The 20,175-nt window shown below is 35.5% G+C and overlaps 2 protein-coding genes and 2 long non-coding RNA genes across 8 annotated transcripts in view; 3 read left to right on the top strand and 1 right to left on the bottom strand.

Annotated features, from left to right (window-relative positions):
* Positions 1 to 3,295, top strand: part of LOC143908358 (GTPase-activating protein and VPS9 domain-containing protein 1-like) — a 21,966-nt gene extending 18,671 nt beyond the window's left edge. For 4 of the 5 annotated variants that reach the window (XR_013260122.1, XR_013260123.1, XR_013260121.1 and 1 more), the window contains 3 exons: positions 1 to 459; positions 536 to 1,220; positions 1,341 to 1,566. The exon at positions 1 to 459 is cut by the window's left edge and continues 148 nt beyond it. Coding sequence is in view for 1 of the 5 variants with exons in the window: in XM_077425991.1 (XP_077282117.1) it covers positions 2,384 to 2,719; positions 2,788 to 2,826 (375 nt within the window). In the remaining 4 variants the exon portion in view is untranslated. Of the gene's footprint in view, positions 460 to 535; positions 1,221 to 1,340; positions 1,567 to 1,688; positions 1,942 to 2,041; positions 2,253 to 2,332; positions 2,720 to 2,787 lie in introns of those variants that run through there. The other variant, XM_077425991.1, reaches the window with a different exon arrangement.
* Positions 3,296 to 5,831: 2,536 nt separating this feature from the next.
* LOC143908312 (uncharacterized) lies at positions 5,832 to 6,511 on the top strand. Its single transcript, XR_013260098.1, has 2 exons — positions 5,832 to 6,093; positions 6,178 to 6,511. It is a non-coding gene; the product is annotated as an uncharacterized LOC143908312 (long non-coding RNA).
* Positions 6,041 to 6,863, bottom strand: LOC143908311 (uncharacterized). The gene is made up of 3 exons (XR_013260097.1): positions 6,706 to 6,863; positions 6,486 to 6,609; positions 6,041 to 6,372 (listed from the first exon to the last, which is right to left on the bottom strand). It is a non-coding gene; the product is annotated as an uncharacterized LOC143908311 (long non-coding RNA).
* A 225-nt stretch (positions 6,864 to 7,088) lies between these two features.
* The window catches only part of LOC143908310 (uncharacterized), a 32,010-nt gene continuing 18,923 nt past the window's right edge, over positions 7,089 to 20,175 (top strand). The window contains exons 1-2 of the mRNA XM_077425937.1: positions 7,089 to 7,316; positions 7,435 to 7,532. Coding sequence (XP_077282063.1) covers positions 7,307 to 7,316; positions 7,435 to 7,532 — 108 coding nt within the window. The 5' untranslated portion in view covers positions 7,089 to 7,306. The remainder of the gene's footprint in view (positions 7,317 to 7,434; positions 7,533 to 20,175) is intronic.

The raw sequence follows: 20,175 nt of genomic DNA, 5'->3' as shown, positions 1-20,175 counted from the left end.
TCACTACGGATTGTGGTGACACAGCACTGGACTGCCTGCAGAAGTTAATCGCATAGGTATAGCCATCTCACTGGCAATGTGCCTGATTCAACGGAGCCTAACAAGCTGCTGATTATGCGCATTGTCGAGACAATCTGCGGTTGCGGTTGCTTCACTGGTTCACAGACCGATGAGGGTGTGCAGCTGCAGATTATTAAAGCTCTGCTGACTGTAATGACAAGCCAGCGGAGGTGTGGAGGTACACGAGAGTACGGTACTGTTAAACAATTCGTACTGTTTACAACGTTCACTTGGCGTCGCGCAACCTGGTGAATCAAACAACAGCCCGTGCGACTCACGCAGATGATCAACGTGATCTTCGCGCGAATGGATACTCAGGCGGAGGAAGAGATCGTGACGCTTGATGGGGAACATCAGCAGGAGGGTTCTGTCATAGCAAACGGCGAAACTGAAGCCACGGTTAGTCCAGAGAATGCTCCTAGTAATGATAACATTGATTCTCAAACAATTGTTAAGAGTATTCTTGATGATGTAGTAAAATCCGTGGTGCCATTGGAAGAGGAAGTTAGTTTGGAGAACGGTAGTCTGGAGAACAACGGTGACGAGGCAGCCGCTGAGAATGACAACATGGTAATTGCAAAATTCACCCATGTGCTGCAAAATGATGCAGTCCTGGTGTTTCTCGCTCTCTGCAAGCTCTCTATGAAACCGCTGCCGGACGGCATTCCCGATCCAATATCGCACGAGCTCCGTTCCAAGATTTTGTCGCTTCAGTTACTTCTGGGAATCTTGCAGAATGCCGGTCCAATAGTGCGCTTTAACGAGATGTTTGTTATCGCCATTAAACAGTACTTGTGTGTCGTGCTGTCGAAGAATGGCGTGTCTTTGGTGCCGGAAGTGTTCGAGCTGTCGTTAGCGCTGTTCCTGGCGCTGCTCGCCCGTTTCAAGATGCACCTCAAGATGCAGATTGAGGTGTTCTTTAAGGAGATCTTTATGAACATCCTCGAGACCTGTAGCAGCTCTTTTGAGCACAAGTAGATGGTCATACATGCGCTTACGAGGATCTGTGCGGATGCCCAGAGCGTCGTCAACATCTACGTTAACTACGATTGCGATCTCAGCAGCGAATCTCTTCGAGAAGCTCGTCTGATGATCTGAATGATCTCTCTAAGATTGCTCAAGGTTGTCAAGCTCTGGAGCTAGGTGCATCGCCAAATCAGGTGCGTTATAAGAAAGAGGATGACAGGATAGGTGTATTATTTGGAACAGAGAATGTTCTTCGAAACAAGTTTTTCTGCAAGTTTTAGACAGTAATAAATTGTTCTTTTGATTAATTTCAGATACTACCGATGATATATTAGCGAAATACAGAAGAAAGCGAAGCGCAGCTAGGCGATACAGCTTCGGTCGAAAGCAATCAGTCCCGTACAAAAGAGGTGGAAGACGAAAGACTTTCAATCGATTCGAATAATGTAGAACTCTTATGCTTTTGCGGATGCTAAAAGAAAATTACGTATGGTACTTAGCACTGCTGACCTTCAACACATTCCATGGAATACTTCAGAGGTATTTATTGTATTATTTTTCAATCATGGCGTACAAAACAAAGTGTGATTTTTTTATGGATTACTTAACTACTTAATGTTCAAATATTTGTATATAACATTTTATTACAGAGACATTGTTAGTTGCAGAAAGAAAACGAACTGGTTGCGTTTTTACAACTACAATTGGCAGAAGCTATAAACCTGCAGAATAGAGCATTACTAGCTCATCTTCATGAAACTTTACGTTGCGTGCGTCTATTTAATGACGATGGATGTAGAAAGCTCTTCAAATCACTTCGAGAGGATTATCAAAAGCGATTTCCTTATATCGCATATTTAATCAGATGTCGTCAGGGACTCAGGGATTGCTGTCGACATTAGCTCACTTAGATAGGTACTGTTTATATATAAATATCATCTTTGTATGTAACGTATAAGTAAATGTAAGATGTTTAAATGTAAGATGTTAACCGTTTAATAATAATATTTTTCAGATTATGCGTGCGAGTTAAGTGCGATCGGGATGCTATCAATAATCATCTTGTATCCGTTTGTGTGAGGGTGTTTTTGGAAAAAAGAAGGCTTTTCTCCTGCGTTTCTGCGAAGAGTTTAAAAAACTTACTTTAACAGACGAGAAACAGGATCTCGTGGATAATTTTCTAGGGAAGGTCCACGTGGAAATGGATAACGATCCGATCTGGCAATGTACATGAATATAACTATTTATCTCGCAATTGATTTTAACGGAGTGCTCAGAGACGTCTGAACTTATTTCTTACTTTCAGCGGCGAGCGTCGACCAGTTAGATTTGGCGAGTCGTGGTGGAAAGAACCGTCATGGCACGGGTATACCACAATGCGCTCTATCTAAATGAAGATGGAGATGTATATAGGGACCAGCTTTTTCACGGTCACATCAAAAAGTTGGCAAAGGTCGTAACTCATCCAAATCACAAGGACCTACATATTTTAAAAGTTCATCATTACGAATGCCACTGGTCATGGGCGCAGGCTGAATTGGCTGTGATATCGGCGTATAAGACTCCTAGGGATAAGTTGCAGTGTGTATTTCGTTGCGCGACTACCATCATGAATCTCCTCTCCATGGCGTCGGAAAGAGGCATACCTGCTGCCGACGATCTGACTCCCGTGCTGGTCTATGTCATAATCAAGGTATGCGATTGAAAAGAGAATTGTGATTTTAGCAAGAAGAGTAATTGTTAACGTGTGCTTAATTTCAGACTAATCCGCCGTCGTTGTATCGACTGTTCAATATGTAGACAGCTTTTACGGGAATCGATTGGAGGGAGAGGAACAACATTGGTGGACGCAGTTCTGCGCCGCGATCGAGTTAAGACAATGGATTAACAGTTTCTCAAGAGTATCACGATAAATAAGATTAGATTCGATGCTGGTGATAATGTAGAAATGTATCATAATCATAAATTGACGATTTCATAAAGAAGAAGACCAATATCTTTGTGTAAAGCTAGCTGAACAGTTTTATGCTTTCAGTATCTTAATTAAAATTCTTAAATAGCCTCTTAAATAGTCTAACTGTTAGTTCTTTCGCACGTTATTATGTAACATTAGCAAAGACTGAATCAGATTATACGTAAAGTGTGGCTTTATCTTTATTTGTAACTCTATTGTACAATTTCACAGGACATCGAAAAAAAAGAAACGTTTAGATATTCTATAATTTATGTGTAAACAATAAAGAACTTATAGAGATTGATAACCATTTTAGCAGGATAAACTGTGTTGGCGTACTCTTTCTACATGCGTACCTTCCCCAAGAGCCGAGACTCAAACCAGATCCGTGAAAAATATCGCCACTTTCGTAGAGTTTTTGTACAGTTTTACTCTAGGAATATCGCGAGAGAAAGAAAGACTTCGGAGATTTTTATCTGAATCGATCGACATAAAGAGAGAGCATAGTAAAGAAGCTAGCTTTCGAGAATTTTTGAACGCATAATACTTTGTTATAATACTATAAGCGAATTAGTTTACGTCACTCTTACTACGTTTACGCGAGCGTTACTTCTGTAGTAACTTACGATATATCACTCGTTTACGCGAAGTAAATTATCGTAAGTTACTACAAAATCCCGTTTACGCGAAGGAAAATCCCGTTTACGCAAAGGAATTATCGTAAGTTACTACAGAAGTAACGCTCGCGTAAACGTAGTATCTGTCAAGTTTTAATATTAAATTACTAATAATATATCGATATCGGTAGTTTAATAATAATAATACATTAAAAAGCGCTCAATTTAAAAGTAGGGCAATCCTAATAAACGACTGTAAAAAAAATTCAAGGTGGAACGCAATGGACAATTCGGTTGCTCTGACATGCTAACTTAAATGGCAAGAAGTACTTCTCAGCGGTATAATGACATTTAAGTCTCTTTTAATTGGGTTGTGGCAGGGCGTTTGAGATAACCTGCTCTTCACCCTGCACAGCTGGTACATCTTTACAAACTTAATTAGCAACTATCGCTTGTAGCTACAGACTTATTAGCCTGTATATTTATTTATTTCACTATAAAATAATTTTTAAAACGTTTATATTAATTCTAATTGCAGACGGACCTTCGGGAACACTAGCGCCTTCTTCTTTTAACATAAATAACTAAAAATCTATATTTCGGCTAATTACCGAGTTTATAAATATTTAATTAAAATTATCTGGGCGACTCACAAACCTTTTTAATCACACTTCATAACTCTTCATACAAAATACAAACGATTCCGTATAAAAACTTTTATTAATTTATCTATTTCGGCTAAATGCATGGTGTAAAAATAATTAATTAATTACAATTAAACGAATGACTCACAAACCTTTTCAATTGCACTTCAAAAGTCTTCATACGAAATACAAACGATTTCATATGGTAGATTCTTTCCCGGACATTCATTTCCGGTCAAATACATACGAATTGTTCCTATGGCCTGTTGCCTGGCATTGTGCAAGGGGCTTAACACTTGCACCTCGCACTCGCATCAGCTTTTTGGCAGTGCATCCATAGATGTTAATGGTGTAGTATATATATAAGTCTGTGGATATTATATATTTATAATTTTAGTTCTGTTGTCAGCTTACAAGAAGTGGTTGCCGGAATCCGCGCACGCAGAAGTGGCACAGATATGACGGCACACAGTGGCCGCCTTTGTAATTAAGAATAAAACATTAGGATTGTAATTATACAGTTTTTTAGATAATTAAATTATTTTATATATGAAAAAAAATCGAAATGCATCAGTTTTAACCTTCCAGCAAAAAGTCGATTGTGTATCTTGAAATAATGAGGTAAAAATTACAAAAGTGAGAAAATTCATTAGCGTATCTACGATTTGATTTATTAAAATCTAATAAAATCTGTTAACTTTTGTCATTTTCACCTCATTTCAAGATACACAATAACCGTGGTTGGTAAAATTGGCCCTAATTAGTTACGCGGTTACGCGTTACTCGAAAAATACATGCCATGTGACTTCAGCCTAAGACTACGGTCAATGTGACGCTACAAATGCTTCGAAGCAATCTTCTTCTCTTTTCTTTCATTGAAGAAAGATCATCTTAAGGCCCCGGACACACACTTTTTCGTAACAGTAACAGTAGGATTTCGACCAATCGTGTTACTCGAATCGGGAACGTACGGCCGTACGTTTTCGAATCGAGCAACGCGATTGGTCGAAATCCTACTGTTACGTTCTACGGAAAGTGTGTGTGGCCAGCTTATGCGGGGTCTACAATGGCTGGTTTCGGAGAACGCGCTATTAGCGCTATTGGCTTATTCTATCCTTGTTTTACACCTGATGAGCGATAAAGACAGAATAATGCAATAGCGCTAATGGCGCGCTCCTCGAATGCAGCCTATGCGAGTCGTAAAGTCGTGAGTCGTAAGAATTGACCAATCACAGTCGATTATTCTCCTCAAATTCGATTGTGATTGGTCAATTCTTACGACTCACGACTTTACGACTTGCATTGTAGACCTAGCATAAGGCTATCGAAAATAATCGTAAAGCCCGGGTTGCGTTCCAAAATTCACTCTGGGTAACTAAAATCTATAGTTTACGTCACGTACACTATAGCATTTTAGTTAACTAGAGTGAATTTTGGAACACAGCCCCGGTGTCCACGATGCAAGAATTTGGTCCAAGTTTTGGTTTAAGCCAATGAAACTGCTGCTTTTCTGTAAGAGCTGCAAGTTGATTGGCTTAAACCAAAACTTGGACCAAGTTCTTGCATTGTAGACACCGGGCATTAAGGGTGCATCCCGATGGAGAAGAAATAGCGGAACGGAACAGTAACGGAAAAGAGATATGGTGGGGGGTTAACCAATCAGAGTAGTTCCGTTTCAATTCCGTTCCGTTATTTAGTGAGTGGGTTCCCCATGGCACGGAGCTGTTACGGAACGGAAAAGAAACGGAAAAATTTCTAACCTATTCTGTCGAAAGTTTGCAAATAAGTGCAGTGGATCGATCGGTTTGCAACATTTTTATTTTTGCAAATAAAGAGCAATATGTCGTCATCGGTAGGTATTACATGTGAAAATAAAATATATATGTTAAAATCCTATGCTAATTAACCGAATGTGATATATTTCATTAATTTCCAGAAATTCAAATGTGGATATGTTCAAAGCGTCCTGTTCAAAGAGCAACAGCATTAATTCCTTCCACATCAACAAGTGACAACCTCAATGTAGATGATGATCTTATTCCCATCATCAATGACAATCCTACGTCACTGTCTCCAGTCTCTCCGGCGTTATTGCTGTTATTCTCACTCTCGACGTGTGTTTCTAAAGAATCTAAATAATAACAGATTTAGTTTTACAACAAATTTATATATCATTTACATATTCTCTAACCATTAGTTATATTGAATATATATATTGCCTCTCTTGTACACAAATATACGTACCATTTATAAAGAGATTTCGATCTTTATCCATTATTAAATTCGCATGATTTGCTAAGCAAGGATGTGAAAGTTTTCCGTCTTCATCGAACCAAACAATCCAGCGACAATATCCACATTTGAATTTCTGGAAATTAATAAAATATATCACATTAATTAGCATTAACATATTAATAACATAGGATTTTAACATATATATTTTATTTTTACATGTAATACCTACCGATGACGACATATTGCTCTTTATTTGCAAAAATAAAAATGTTGCAAACCGATCGATCCACTGCACTTATTTGCGAACTTTCGACAGAATAGGTTAGAAATTTTTCCGTTTCTTTTCCGTTCCGTAGCAGCTCCGTGCCATGGGGAACCCACTCACTAAATAACGGAACGGAATTGAAACGGAACTACTCTGATTGGTTAACCCCCCACCATGTCTCTTTTCCGTTACTGTTCCGTTCCGCTATTTCTTCTCCATCGGGATGCACCCTTAAAAGAAAGAAAGCACGGAACCGGAAACGTCGGAACACACGTAAAGGTAAAATTTCATGGGCAGTAAAAAGCAGCAGCAGATCGTACTGATTGGCTATAAAATAGAGAAGTTCTCGAGTTCCTAGAACTTCTCTATTTTGTAGTCAATCAGTACGATCTGCTGCTACTTTTCACTGCCCATGAAATTTCACCTTAACGCGCTGCGCGGCTCTGGCCGATTCTGGCGCAGCCTTCGGTAATACAGTTCATGGTGGTATTCGTGTCTTTCACGATATTTCGATATTTGATCATCAATTGCGACTCACACCTCACACGTATAATTTCGAACCACGATGCCACGAGGTAAGTCTATTCTTTCACAAGCGCTTGTCTCTTCTTCTCTGTCTTTATCTCGTACCACGTTCTCTCGACGAAAGGGCAACTTCTGTTACGTTTTATTATTGACCCGTTTTTCGTGCAGGAAAATTCGTGAATCACAAGGGCAGGAACCGACACTTCACAAATCCAGAGGAGTTGGAGGAGCAGCGGCGCCAGGAAGAGAAGAAGCAACAGTGGAGAGTTAGTATTTTTTTAGGTTAAAGGTATACAGGCTGTTTAATTGAGACATCTGGCTATGTAAACTTTTGGCGCTTAAAATTTAGCTTCTCCAATTTGTAAAAATTGAAAAAACTAGGTATCTGATGAATGCAATAAGAAGTTATGAAAATAATGTCATGACATAGTTGTCTGCTTTCTTATATAGAAAGAAATATTTTTTTTTATTCAGATAAAAAAGAAAGAAATAGTATACTTGTAAGGACATGAAAAAATGGATAAATACACATTTATCTATTTTGATTTAGTTATCATATTATGTACAGTGCACAATATGTATGTCAACTTTCATGCATATGTTCTATTTTTAAATTAAACTTGATGTTTATATATATATATATATATTTATTTATTTATTTATAACTATGATGCAGGATATTTAATACAGCAAATAGAACTGCAAAGAATACTAAATGAAGTTTTGTTTTAAGGAGAGACTTAAACTATCTTTTGGATGTTATATTTGTTCAATTAATTCTTGGGTCCTTTTTGTGCCACTTGACTGTTCTCTTTGAGATTATCAATGATCTTTTCTTAGCTTCGTGTTTTTTGTATATGATTTTAAAACTTTATTCATATTTATATCTCTGGATTCAGCAGACATTGTTGGCTGATTTTCGGTAAAGAGTGCTCTACACGGTACTACTTTTGACGCTGGCTTCTTTTATCGCCTGTTTCTTGCTCTCCCAGAGCGAATTTATAGCCGATTAAGTTGTTAGCGTTAAAAGTATTTACATATTGCTGGTAAATAGTATGAAGTCGCCAGTATTTTGGAGAGAATTTTGTTAGTTGATCATCTTGCGCATGTGCAGAATGCCAAATTATTTGCCACTCGCTCGCTGATTCATTTACTACCGTCTTGACACGGAGCTTCTCTTCTCACGAATGCTGCCACCAAAGTCACCCAGCTATTTGCTTGACGAAAGCGTTAAAGTTGAACACGTCATACAAATTTACCAGCAATATGTAATACTTTAACGTTAACGACTTTGTCAGCTAGAATTTCGTTCTGGAAGAGCGAGAAACTAGCGATAAAACAAGCCAGCGACAAGTGTCAAAAGTAATTCCGTGTACAGCACCCTTAAAGCACCTTTAAGACTTGAGTATATCACCCGGGTCCAATTTTGATGAAATTTTACAGGTACGTAGTACTTACTAAATGTAATCAGAACCAGAAGTGCGGAGTTGCGGAAATATCTAGTTTCCGAGAAAATTAAAGGACCCCGGCATATTTTTATGGAAATTGAGTTTTGGTGAAATTAGCTGAAACTTTGGAAATATATTTATTTAATGCTAATTAAAAGTCACAATTGGCAAAATTTACAATAACTGACCATTTAAGAGCTATCAGCGTTCAAAAATCAAAATAAGGTGTTATTCAGTACTATTGTGGGACAGTGGATTTTGGTGAAATTGGCTGAAACTTTGGAAATAGATAGTTTATATGATGCTGATTGAAAATTATAATCGGCAAGATTCACAATAATCGACCGTTTAAGGGGATCCTATAGTGACAGTCGTTATCGATATTTTGTTAAATACATTAAACTTTTAATTGGTTTTACGGAATTGCAAAATTCTTTTATAGAATTAAAGTATGCACAAAAATGTAGAGTGCTCCGGTCAATTTTACATCAAAAACAAAACAAAAAATAAAAATTTGAGCACATAGAGCTGTCACTGACGACAATATTTGCTTAATACAAAAATACTGTAGTTTATATATATCAAATGAGATACGTGCCCTCTAGGGAAAACATGTAAGAACAATATCGTGCAATTAAAACTAAGATTGAAAGCCTAGAAAAAAAGTTGTATGTATTTAAGTTTTATATGTGCAAAAGCACGTTCAGGTTGATAGGATAAGCAGTGTTGCGTGTAGCGAGAGATGGCGCAGCAATCGGACAAGGACAGATATCTATAGTTAGACAAGGACAGATATAGAGAAAACAGGATTAAAAACATCATCGACATCATTGACATGAAGGAAGTTTGGTCTTCGCAATAGGATCTCCTTAAGCGCTATAAACGTTCAAAAGTAAAAATAAGGCGTTATCCCTGCTGAAAAAGCTCTATTAAATCCAATTAATATATTAATTTCAATAAAATTCTAAAGGCTTTATGACATTCCGTTGGCCTAGTCAGAATAATAAAAAAAGAAACTATTAGATATAAACAGGTTCAATCTCAAACAGTCAGAATAATCTGGTATTAATAAGTTATAAGAAGAAATTTCTGACTAGATTTTAATAATTTGTATCATTTTGAATTGCATTTGTTTTCTATTGGTTTTTATTACTTTTAGTGGAAATTCAAAAGTATTGCCAATAGACTATTTTATATGTTTCTTAAGGTTTTAATGGGAACTTGTCCCTATATTGGAATTAAATGGAAATTCTCAAATAAATGTTTAATATATTTTGATTGGCATTAACACGAACCTATGTATCTATCAATATTCTATCTATTCTATCTATAGGTATTAATAGGTACTACTTACAGGTATCAATAGGTAATATTTCTATAAGTATTGATGGGTGTCCAATGGAATTTATTGGGAATTCGCAATAACATGGTATATATATTCCTGAATGTTTTAACGGGAACAATTTTTAGGGAGTTTTACAGGGATTTCCTAATAGACTGTTCTGTACATTTTTATAGGTTTTAAAAGGAACTGATGTCTTGTGGTTTTTAATAGAAATTTCTAATGAACTATTCTATACGTTTCTTTAGCTTTTAAAGGGAACTTGTCTGTATTGGTGTTAAAAGGAAATTCCCAATAAATGTTATATATATTTTAAATAATATTACCAGGAACATATATCTATTAGTATTTATCAGGAATTTACAATAGGATGTTTTATAGATTTCAATAGGTATTAATAGATACTTATAAATATTAATAGGCAATACTGCTATAAGTATAAATAGGGGTCCAATGAGATTTACTAAGAATTCGCAATAACGCAGGTCTATAGATTCCTAAATGTTTTAACGGAAACTATAGTTTTTAAGGAGTTTTACAGGGATTTCTTAATAGACTGTTCTATCCATTCTTGTAGGTTTTAAAAAGAACTGGTGTTTTGCAGTTTTCAATGTAAATTTGAAATAAACTATTCTACATGTTTCTTAAGGTTTTAATGGAAACTTGTCTCTAATGTTCTAATGTCTCTAATACTTCTATAAGTATAAATAGTGGTGTAATGAGATTTACTGGGAATTTGCAATAACGCAGGTCTATAGATTTCTAAATATTTTAACGGGAACCATAGTTTTTTAAAGGAGTTTTACAGGGATTTCTTAATAGATTGTTTTATACATTTCTATAGGTTTTGAAAAAAAATAGTGTCTTGTGGTTTTTAATGTGAATTACTAATAAACTATTCTGTATGTTTCTTAAGGTTTTAATGGGAACTTGTCTCTATTGGGATTAAATGGATATTTTCAATAAATGTTCTATATATTTTGAATAGTATTAACCGGAACATATGTGTATTAGTATTTATCGGGAATGTACAATAGGGTGTTTTATAGATTTCTACAGTAGGTACATATTAATATACCTATAGAAATCTATAGAACACACCCTATTGTAAATTCCTAATAAATACTAATACACACATATGTTCCTGTTAATACTATTCAAAATATATAGAACATTTATTGAAAATATCCATTTAATTCCAATAGAGACAAGTTCCCATTAAAACCTTAAGAAACATATAGAATAGTTTATTAGTAATTTACATTAAAAACCACAAGACATTATTTTTTTTTAAAACCTTATAAAACAGTCTAAATCCCTGTAAAACTCCTTAAAAACTATGGTTCTCGTTAAAACATTTAAGAATCTATAGACCTGCGTTATTGCAAATTCCCAGTCAATCTCATTGCACCACTATTTATACTTATAAAAGTATTACCTATTAATACCTATAAGTATCTATTAATACCTATAGAAATCTATAGAACACCTTACTTTAAATGTCAAATAAATACTAATAGATATATGTATGTTCCTGTTAATACTATTCGAAATATATAGCACATTTATTCGGAATACCCATTTAACATCAATACAGACAAGTTCCCATTAAACCCTAAAAAAACATATAGAATAGTTTATTAGGAATTCCCATTCAAAACCACAAAACTTCAGTTTTTTTTTAAAACTATAGAAATGTATAGAACAGTCTATTGGGAAATCCCTGTAAAACTCCCTAAACAATGATACCGTTAAAACATCCAGGAATCTATAGACCATGTTATTGCGAATTCCCAGTATATCCCACTTAGTCCAGTCGGCACGTCGTTAAAAATGACAAATAAATCGACTAATTAGGACAAAGCTGCAAAAAATTTTAATCTCTTTATTTGGGTGTCAGTAATGACATACTAAGTTTTCGACCTCCCCCGTGGTGTGCTTCGGCCGCTATCTTGGAAGAAAGGGGTGAAAAATCGGTTTTTCGCGAATATCTCGGTTTCCATTAGACTTAGGGTAAAATAGTTTAATGCAATATTGTAGGGAATTAAATTTTTTACAAAAAAAGGAAGTATAGGTTTTTTTCCTACGACTAATAGTTTTGGCGGTAAAGCCGGGAGGAGTAGGATACTTTTTGTAACAAACGGTTTTAGCGACTCTATCTCGCCGTATCTCACTTCTCAGGTAATGGCGTTGTTATTGTGCTAGTGAACCGTTGTCGTTTCACACATCTGGCTTTGTATTATTTACTCGACAATGCTATAAACACTCCTTGTTAAAAGCTAGAAGCATCTAAGATTTTAAATAAATTAAAAGATATAGTTATGACGATTATCTCATTGTTTACAATGTCCTGTTTACAATACGTCCTTCGGTGGCTGGGCTCAGGTCAAAATTTATATAGCATTGGCTTTGGTCGACGTTGCATGTGTTTTCGTGTTCCTATACTAAAATAAAATTATAAATTTAGAGCAGTGTTTTATTTGTGAGGAGACGTTATCCCGCGGTGATACAGTTGATGTCAAAGAGAGAGGGATTAAAACTTTCATCGATAGCAGTAGAGAGAGAAAAGACAATAAACAATTGTTCCTAAGGGGATTAAACTGTTTAACTGTGCACGTCAAGTGCTAGAAATCTTATATAGATAAAAAAAACTTATATTTGCATTACTGAGAGCTAAGGAAAAAGCTGTTCCTAGTGTAATCGGCTCCCGAAAATCGAGCATTCCATCTTTCGACTTCAAGACGACATGTCTGTTCTGCGCAGAAGATGCATCGGAAGAATTTGTAAAAAAACAAACAAAGAAGATTGTTGCAAGGCGCGATACTGTGCACGTGATCAATACGATGCAAGTTAAAAAAAATATTTTGGAAACTGCAAAGAAAAGAGGAGATACGTGGGACGAAACTGTAAGTATGCGCATCTTAAACGTAATGGATTTAATTGCAGCCCAGGATTGATACCACGCTTCATGTAAAAAAATTCTCAATTTTAATAATAAACTTAGTGGATTAGGCCTACAGGAAACACCACATAAAAAAAGAACGCGCCATTAACTCTACCACAAGGTCCACAAGGTGGTGAGGAAACGAGTTCAAAAGTATACTACAGCCTCTGAGAAGTAAGATACGGCGAGATAAAGTCGCTGAAACCGTTTGTTACAAAAGGTATCCTACTTTTCCCGGCTCTAGCGCCAAAACTATTGGTTGTAGGAAAAAAACCTATACTTCCTTTTTTGTAAAGAATTTAATTCCTTACAATATTGCATTAAACTATTTTAGCTTAAGTAATGAAAACCGAGATATTCGCGAAAAACCGATTTTTTACCCCTTTCTTCCAAGATGGCGGCCGAAGCACGTAGTGACGGGGGAGGTCAAAAACTTAGTATGTCATTACTGACACCCAAACAAAGCGATTAAAATTTTTTGCAGCTTTGTCCTAATTAGTCGATTTTCAAATGTACTTGCCGACTGGACTAATTGTACACTTGCCCAGATAGCCAAGAATGCTAAAATTATATTAATATTTATCATATACATGTCGTAGGCTTTTAGAAAAATCAGCCCGTTAGCTAAAATCCTAGGAACTTAGCTAAACGCCGGCCAATAGAATAATCAACCGTGAATTAGTGTAATAGCCTAGTAAATTCAGCTTCTTAGGCTAAAAGCCGGTTGTTAGCTTAACGGCCTGACACGCTCTGGGCAGTTAAAAAAATGATCATTGGATAGCATTGCGAATGTAAACAAAACATTTAATTACACATACATTATTATACATTATTATACATTATTATACATTATTATACATTATTATACATTATTATACATTATTATACATTATTATACATTATTATACATTATTATACATTATTATACATTATTATTTATTAACGCAAGTTGAGCTCATGTGGTAACGAGAGTTGCACAAAATCTTTGCTTTAAGGAAGTTCGATTGTTACTTGTGAGTCAAAAATGCGATTAAAATAAATGTCATTACAGCGATCCCGAATTATATGCAATATTAGTATACTGAATTGTGGATGCTACTTACGTGCTATATTCTTCGTCAATTATTAGTGTATAGAATATTAACAAACATATACTGGGGTATGAGAGCGTCAACGACCCGGGAATTGCTTATTTGGCCAACATTATAGGTTAGAACCGGTCACTTTGTGTGAAAATAAGCTTTCTATACTCAAAAGTTAAGGGGATGCTGGAGTGGCAAGAATTACCGACATTTTTTTAGGCACGCTAAACTTTGAATTGGTTTTACGGAATTGAAAATTTTTTTTACAGAATTAAAGTACGCATAAAAACGGAGGGTGCTAGCGTTGATTTTACATCAAAAACAAAAAAAAATTATATGTATAACGTGACAACATTTGCTGCACATAAAAATTTAGACTTTGTACGTATAAAATAAGCATACATCACCCTCGGAAATACAATAAAGAAGAATCCTGTGCTTGCAGAAATGAGCTGCAAGTTTTAGTATAAGAGAAAAGTCTGTTAGAAAATTTCATATGCACATGTTACGCGTCTCGTGCTCTGTATGTATGTGTAAGAATCGGTGAGCACTTCTTTATCGACGCTGATTGAGTTTGCCTGCGCTCTGTATGTATGTGTAAGAATCGGTGAGCACTTCTTTATCGACGTTGATTGAGTTCGTCTGCGACTCCAGCATCCCCTTAAGTACTACCGTAGCAGAATATATAGCAGCTTGTGAAGCAACAAAAGAAGCCACCTGGTTGAGATTACTCTTAAATGATATCGGATGTCAATGCACAAGTCCAACCATTATTAATATTGACAATCAGAGTTCAATCAAATTAGTAAAAAATCCTGAATTTCATAAGAGGACAAAACACGTTGACACACGGTATCACTTTATTCGAGAAAAATATCAAGAACATGCTATAAATGTCTGTTATGTTCAGCAGGTATGTCAGTATGTGACAGTGGATTGCAATGTATTATTGTACAGAATCACACAACTTATTCTTTTTGTTAATACAAAAATATGTAATTATGTGAAGAAAATATGTACCTATACATGCATGTGTGTATATACATATATGTATTATAATTTTATAACATAATTCACTTACATGTATAATGTATATGTATACATGCATGTACATATTGTACATATTTTTTCACATAAATACATATTTTTGTATTAACAAAAAGAATAAGTCGTGTGATTCTGTAGAATAATACATTACAATCCACTGTCTCACAATAGTACTGACATAACACCTTATTTTGATTTTTAAACGCATCGATAGCACTTAAGGCCCTTGCACAATGCCAGGTAACAGGCAATAAAAAATAACGAAAAATTTATTAATTACAACCTAAAAAATTCGAATGCTATTGGCTGACAATAGGCAATAGACACAGAATTTTGCAACGTGACAGAGACTGTGTCTGTTGCATGTGTCACTGTTTATTCTGCACTTATACATGATGATTTCTGATTTCTATTGCTTATTGCCTGGCATTGTGCAAGGGCCTTTAAACGGTCGATTATTGTAAATCTTGTCCATTATAACTTTCAATCAGCATCATATAAACTATCTATTTCCAAAATTTTAGCCAATTTCTCTGAAAGTCTACTGTCCTACAATTGTAATATAACAATTTTATTGTTTATAACTATATCTCAAAGAGTTTAACTCTTTAACCAATATTGATTTTTGGTAGAATAATTATTCCTCGCTTGCTTTATTGGGATATTCAATCGCTCCATACGTATAATGAATTTTGTACGATACTTTAGCGTTTTTATTGAAAATTTAACGAAAAATTAACAAATTAAAGATTGGAGCACAAACTTTTGCGTAACACATAATGCATCCGGCTTTTAATTTGTTAATTTTTCAATAAAAATGCTAAAGTATCATACAAAATTAATTATACGAATGGAGAGCGATTGAATATCCCAATAGAGCAAGTTGAGGAACAATTATTCTACCAAAAATCAATATTGGTTAAAGGGTTAAACTCTGAAATATATAGTTATAAACAATAGAGTTGTTATATTACACTTAATTATTTCCGCCGTTGGTTGTTGAGCCATATATAGGTAGTTACAATAGGCAGCTATCAATAGGTGGCTGCGTCGTCACTTGAAATAATTAATTTGTTAATTTGTCAATTGTTCAATATGCAATAAATTATTGAAGTAATAATGGAGCAATAAGGAGCAATAAGGAACAATCATTTTATGCTGGATATAGTTGCACAAAGTTATTAGAAATATGTTTTTGAGTAATAATTATAAATTTTGTTTTTTGTAAATATTTTAAAAAATATTAATTTTAAAAAGGGAGCAATTCTTGATTTTAAAGAAGCAATTAAAGAGCAATCGTTTAAGCTATTGATTATTAAAAAAGTATGAACTTCTAGCGCCATCTTATTTTTGGTATCGTTTACTTGTTAATTAATTTTTATTACAATAGTTTTTCAAATAATAGTATATTGTACAACTAGTGGGAAAAGTGGTCGATTCTGAATGAGTGTGAAGTTGGTCGCACGAGCGAAGCGAGTACGACCATCACACTCATTTGGGCTCGATCACTCTTCTTCTCACGAGTTGTTCATACTATTTTTCCTAACAAGAGCGTGAAACAGGCCGCTTTTCGCGCTTGTTTTACAATTTCATTTCTCCACAGTTAAAAAATGGCTCCATTTCTCTTTCTCAACGCTTACGTCATCGTTGCGAAATGGATCGTTTTGCTCCCATTTCACGGCCCAAGCCGTGCCAAAAGCGGCCCATTTCACGCTCGCGTTAGGAAAAATATATTTTGACACTTTATCTAAATAATTCAGGAGTGATTGGATAGGAAAAAAATTTTAAACAATATATGTCTGCCAACTATATGTTAATTGATTTTAATTAATTTTCAATTATTGTATGGTTTTTCAAAAAGCTCTTTCCAAATTTCTCCAAATTTTTAAACGATTGGAAAAGATAATTATAAATCATTTTAATTAGTTTGCCATATGTCGGCAGTACGGTCCGTTGTTCGTTCTGAATTACGCAAGAAGCGCATAGACCACATAAACGCATCAGACGCATCAACTGCCTCAAGTCAAGATAGAAGCAGTCAATGTGCTGGGAGGAGTGATAAGAATTCAGTACGGTTAGTACAATCTAGGGAATTCTCTGCGCTACAAAAGCGCTTTCAATGAACGCATTGGTCTAGTTTACATCGATCTTTTGTTACGCGTATCAAATAGTATATTTGAGCTGGTCAGCCAATAATTAAACTAATTTATTAGTTATTTTACTATTGAATACGCATATCAAGTGATTGATATAAACTGCGTCATTGATTAAATCGGAACGATTTTTTATGTTGTCTACGCGCTTCATGCGTAACTCGGAACGGACCCATAGAAATCCCAGAACTCAGCTAACTTCAGGTGGAAGTGGTGGAAGGCATTATTGACGCCAACTGTACATATCTGTATTTGTATTTCATTAAAATCGGACTTGGGCAATATACTAAAATTAAGCCATGTTTTTTTCTAAGTCCCGAGCACATAGAAAAACTTGAGGGGATTCTAGTGTAACCGGGCGAAAAATGATTTTTTGGATTTTTTAAACAGAAAACTATAAGTAATATTAGATATTTTTTTGTGCTGTAAATAATTTTTTGCATATGGATCTGTTGTGCGATTCTGTAACTTGTTATGCATCGTTATGTGCTTATAACGACAGTAGCGCAACTTTTTTATCATATAGTATACCTGCGCAACCTTGTGCGCAACTGTCGTTATGAGCACATAAGGACAGTATACTGAATCGCACTACTGAGGTGGGATACGTGTTGTTACATCGCTACTGTTTATGAACGATGTCATGCAGGAAGGTTTAAGCTGGTTTATGTAGGCTGTAACCGTTGATTTAACCAGTTTACTGGTGGACCTGAAATTAACGTTTTGTGCCAAAACTGGTAAGAGTGAATATTTTACATAAAAACTTATCTATAAGGGTTTTTTGGTCGTTGGGTCGCTTATAGTGACGACCATGAAGAATAGATCTTCATGGTGACGACCCAGGGTCAACACTTTAAAATTTGAAATGGCGGATCCCATATGGCGGCTTTTAATGGCTAATTTTGATATTCCATTATGAAAATGTATCACATTCAGTATGTTTTTTCTGATCGGATAACGGATTGGTTCAAGACATTCAAAGGACAATGTTAAAAAGCCGATTTTTTGCCGCTCGGAGAAATGGGTAAAATCTATTCCATACGTTTTCTATACATAAATACAAACCAAACATACACCTAAGGCTGCCCGGAACCCTGGGGAAAACTTTTGGGGGTAAGCTGTTTGACTTGCTAAATAAGATGTTGAAACGGGACCACTTTTCAGTTTTTAACGTTGATCGAAAGGCACTGAATTGAGAATCTTCCAGAGTTCTCACGACTTTGAATAATCTGTGATGATGAATGGAAGGTGTTTATGGTCAGTTTTGAGCTAAAGAGCTTATCATGTTCTCCGTAAAGGTGGTGTGATTGTGATGAAATGCTCAAAAACTGAGGGAATCCTACTTCTTAAGTGACATTAACGATCTTTGACGTGATCTTTCGACATTATTGACATAGTGATAATGGTGAGTATATGACGTACACTATTGGATGAATATTACGTATTCGTAGAAATATTGTAGAAAAAGGTCTGTAGGAGGCTCGCGCGCGTGCACACACACTCGGAAAAAATCTCAATTCAGTGCTTTTCGATCAACGTTAAAAACTGTGGTCCCATTTCAACACCTTATTTAGCAAGTTAAACAACTTACCAAAAGTTTTCCTTGGGGTTCTGGGCGGTTTTAGGTGCATTTTTGATTTGTATTTATGTGTGGAAAACGTATGAAATAGATTTTATCTATTGCCCCGAGTGGCAAAAAATCGGCTTTTTTTAACATTGTCCTTTGTTGTTTCATTTGTAGTAAGGGAGACCGGGGCGAAGTCGTCACCGGGGCGGAGTCATCATTGCAATTATCTCGAAATCTGTATATTGTGTGAACTTGCCATTAATACTGTAAACGCGGCTTATGGTGCCCACGTGACCAACGGAGTTTACTATAAAGGTTATGTGTCAAGTTGTGATTCTCATCGAGGCAAACGTGTTTTTGGAGGTTGAAAGTAAAATTTTTTGCGCGTCGAAAATTTGTAATATCTTAAATATTATTATGTCTCTGAATCTCAAAGCAAGTGATTCTAAAGAGTAATGCATGCTGAACACGAATCCAGTGAAGTTTTTTTATTTTTATTGATTTCTAATATTTTATGAGCGACCAAACTTGAAACTTGTGTCCGGGGCGAAGTTGTCACTAAGCCATATCATGGAGGGTTCTGGCGAAAATCAAAGTCAAAGAAGCAGCAGTGGTCGGATTTCGGCGAGGACTTGGATAATATGTGCTGCGTGTGCTCAGAGATGACAGAACAGAGCTGACGAAAAATGTGCGAGCGTAGGGCACATAAGTGTTTGCGCTTTTCTTGTAATTATTTTCTGCTATCGTGTTTTTAATTAATGTTTTCATTTTTCTTTTAAAAAATAATTAATAGAATGTATTCTATTATTTTTCATAATTGGAATGATGAATTTTCATTTAAAATTTAGTCCGAGAATGGAGTGATGACTCCGCCCCGGCAATTTTGACTTGCACCTATGTTGTTTTCATTCTATTGCAGTTGAACAAAGCGACGTAGACCAAAAATGTCCTTATAAATTTTGTAGCCAAGGGTTCACTCTTTACAACGGTATACCACATTTTTAAAATTATTTGTTTTGTTAAAAATCGGCACCGAAAAAATAGTGACGATTTTGCCCCGGTTTCCCCTATGCACTGGTATAATGTCTTGAATTGTTCATTACGGATCCAGGGTCAAATTTTCTCTAAAGTAAATATTTTTAGATATTGTTTGATACATAATTTACAATAAAATTTCTGTTGAAAAACGTTGAAAATTAATATTCTTCAAAGGACTTGGTTAGCGTAGCGAGTGAGAGGTGTATGCGTGTGCGAGCTGCGAGGAGGGAAGGAGAGAGTTCAGAGCGAGTTAGGAAGCGCGGTAGATGTTAGAGCGATAAAAAGGTA

Source organism: Temnothorax americanus, unplaced genomic scaffold, assembly GCF_048541705.1.
Source record: "Temnothorax americanus isolate GAGA-0224 unplaced genomic scaffold, ASM4854170v1 Scaffold92, whole genome shotgun sequence".
Classification (NCBI taxonomy): Eukaryota; Metazoa; Arthropoda; class Insecta; order Hymenoptera; family Formicidae; genus Temnothorax; species Temnothorax americanus.
The sequence above is the reverse complement of the archived record's forward strand: the minus strand, read 5'-3'. Positions and strand labels throughout refer to the sequence as shown.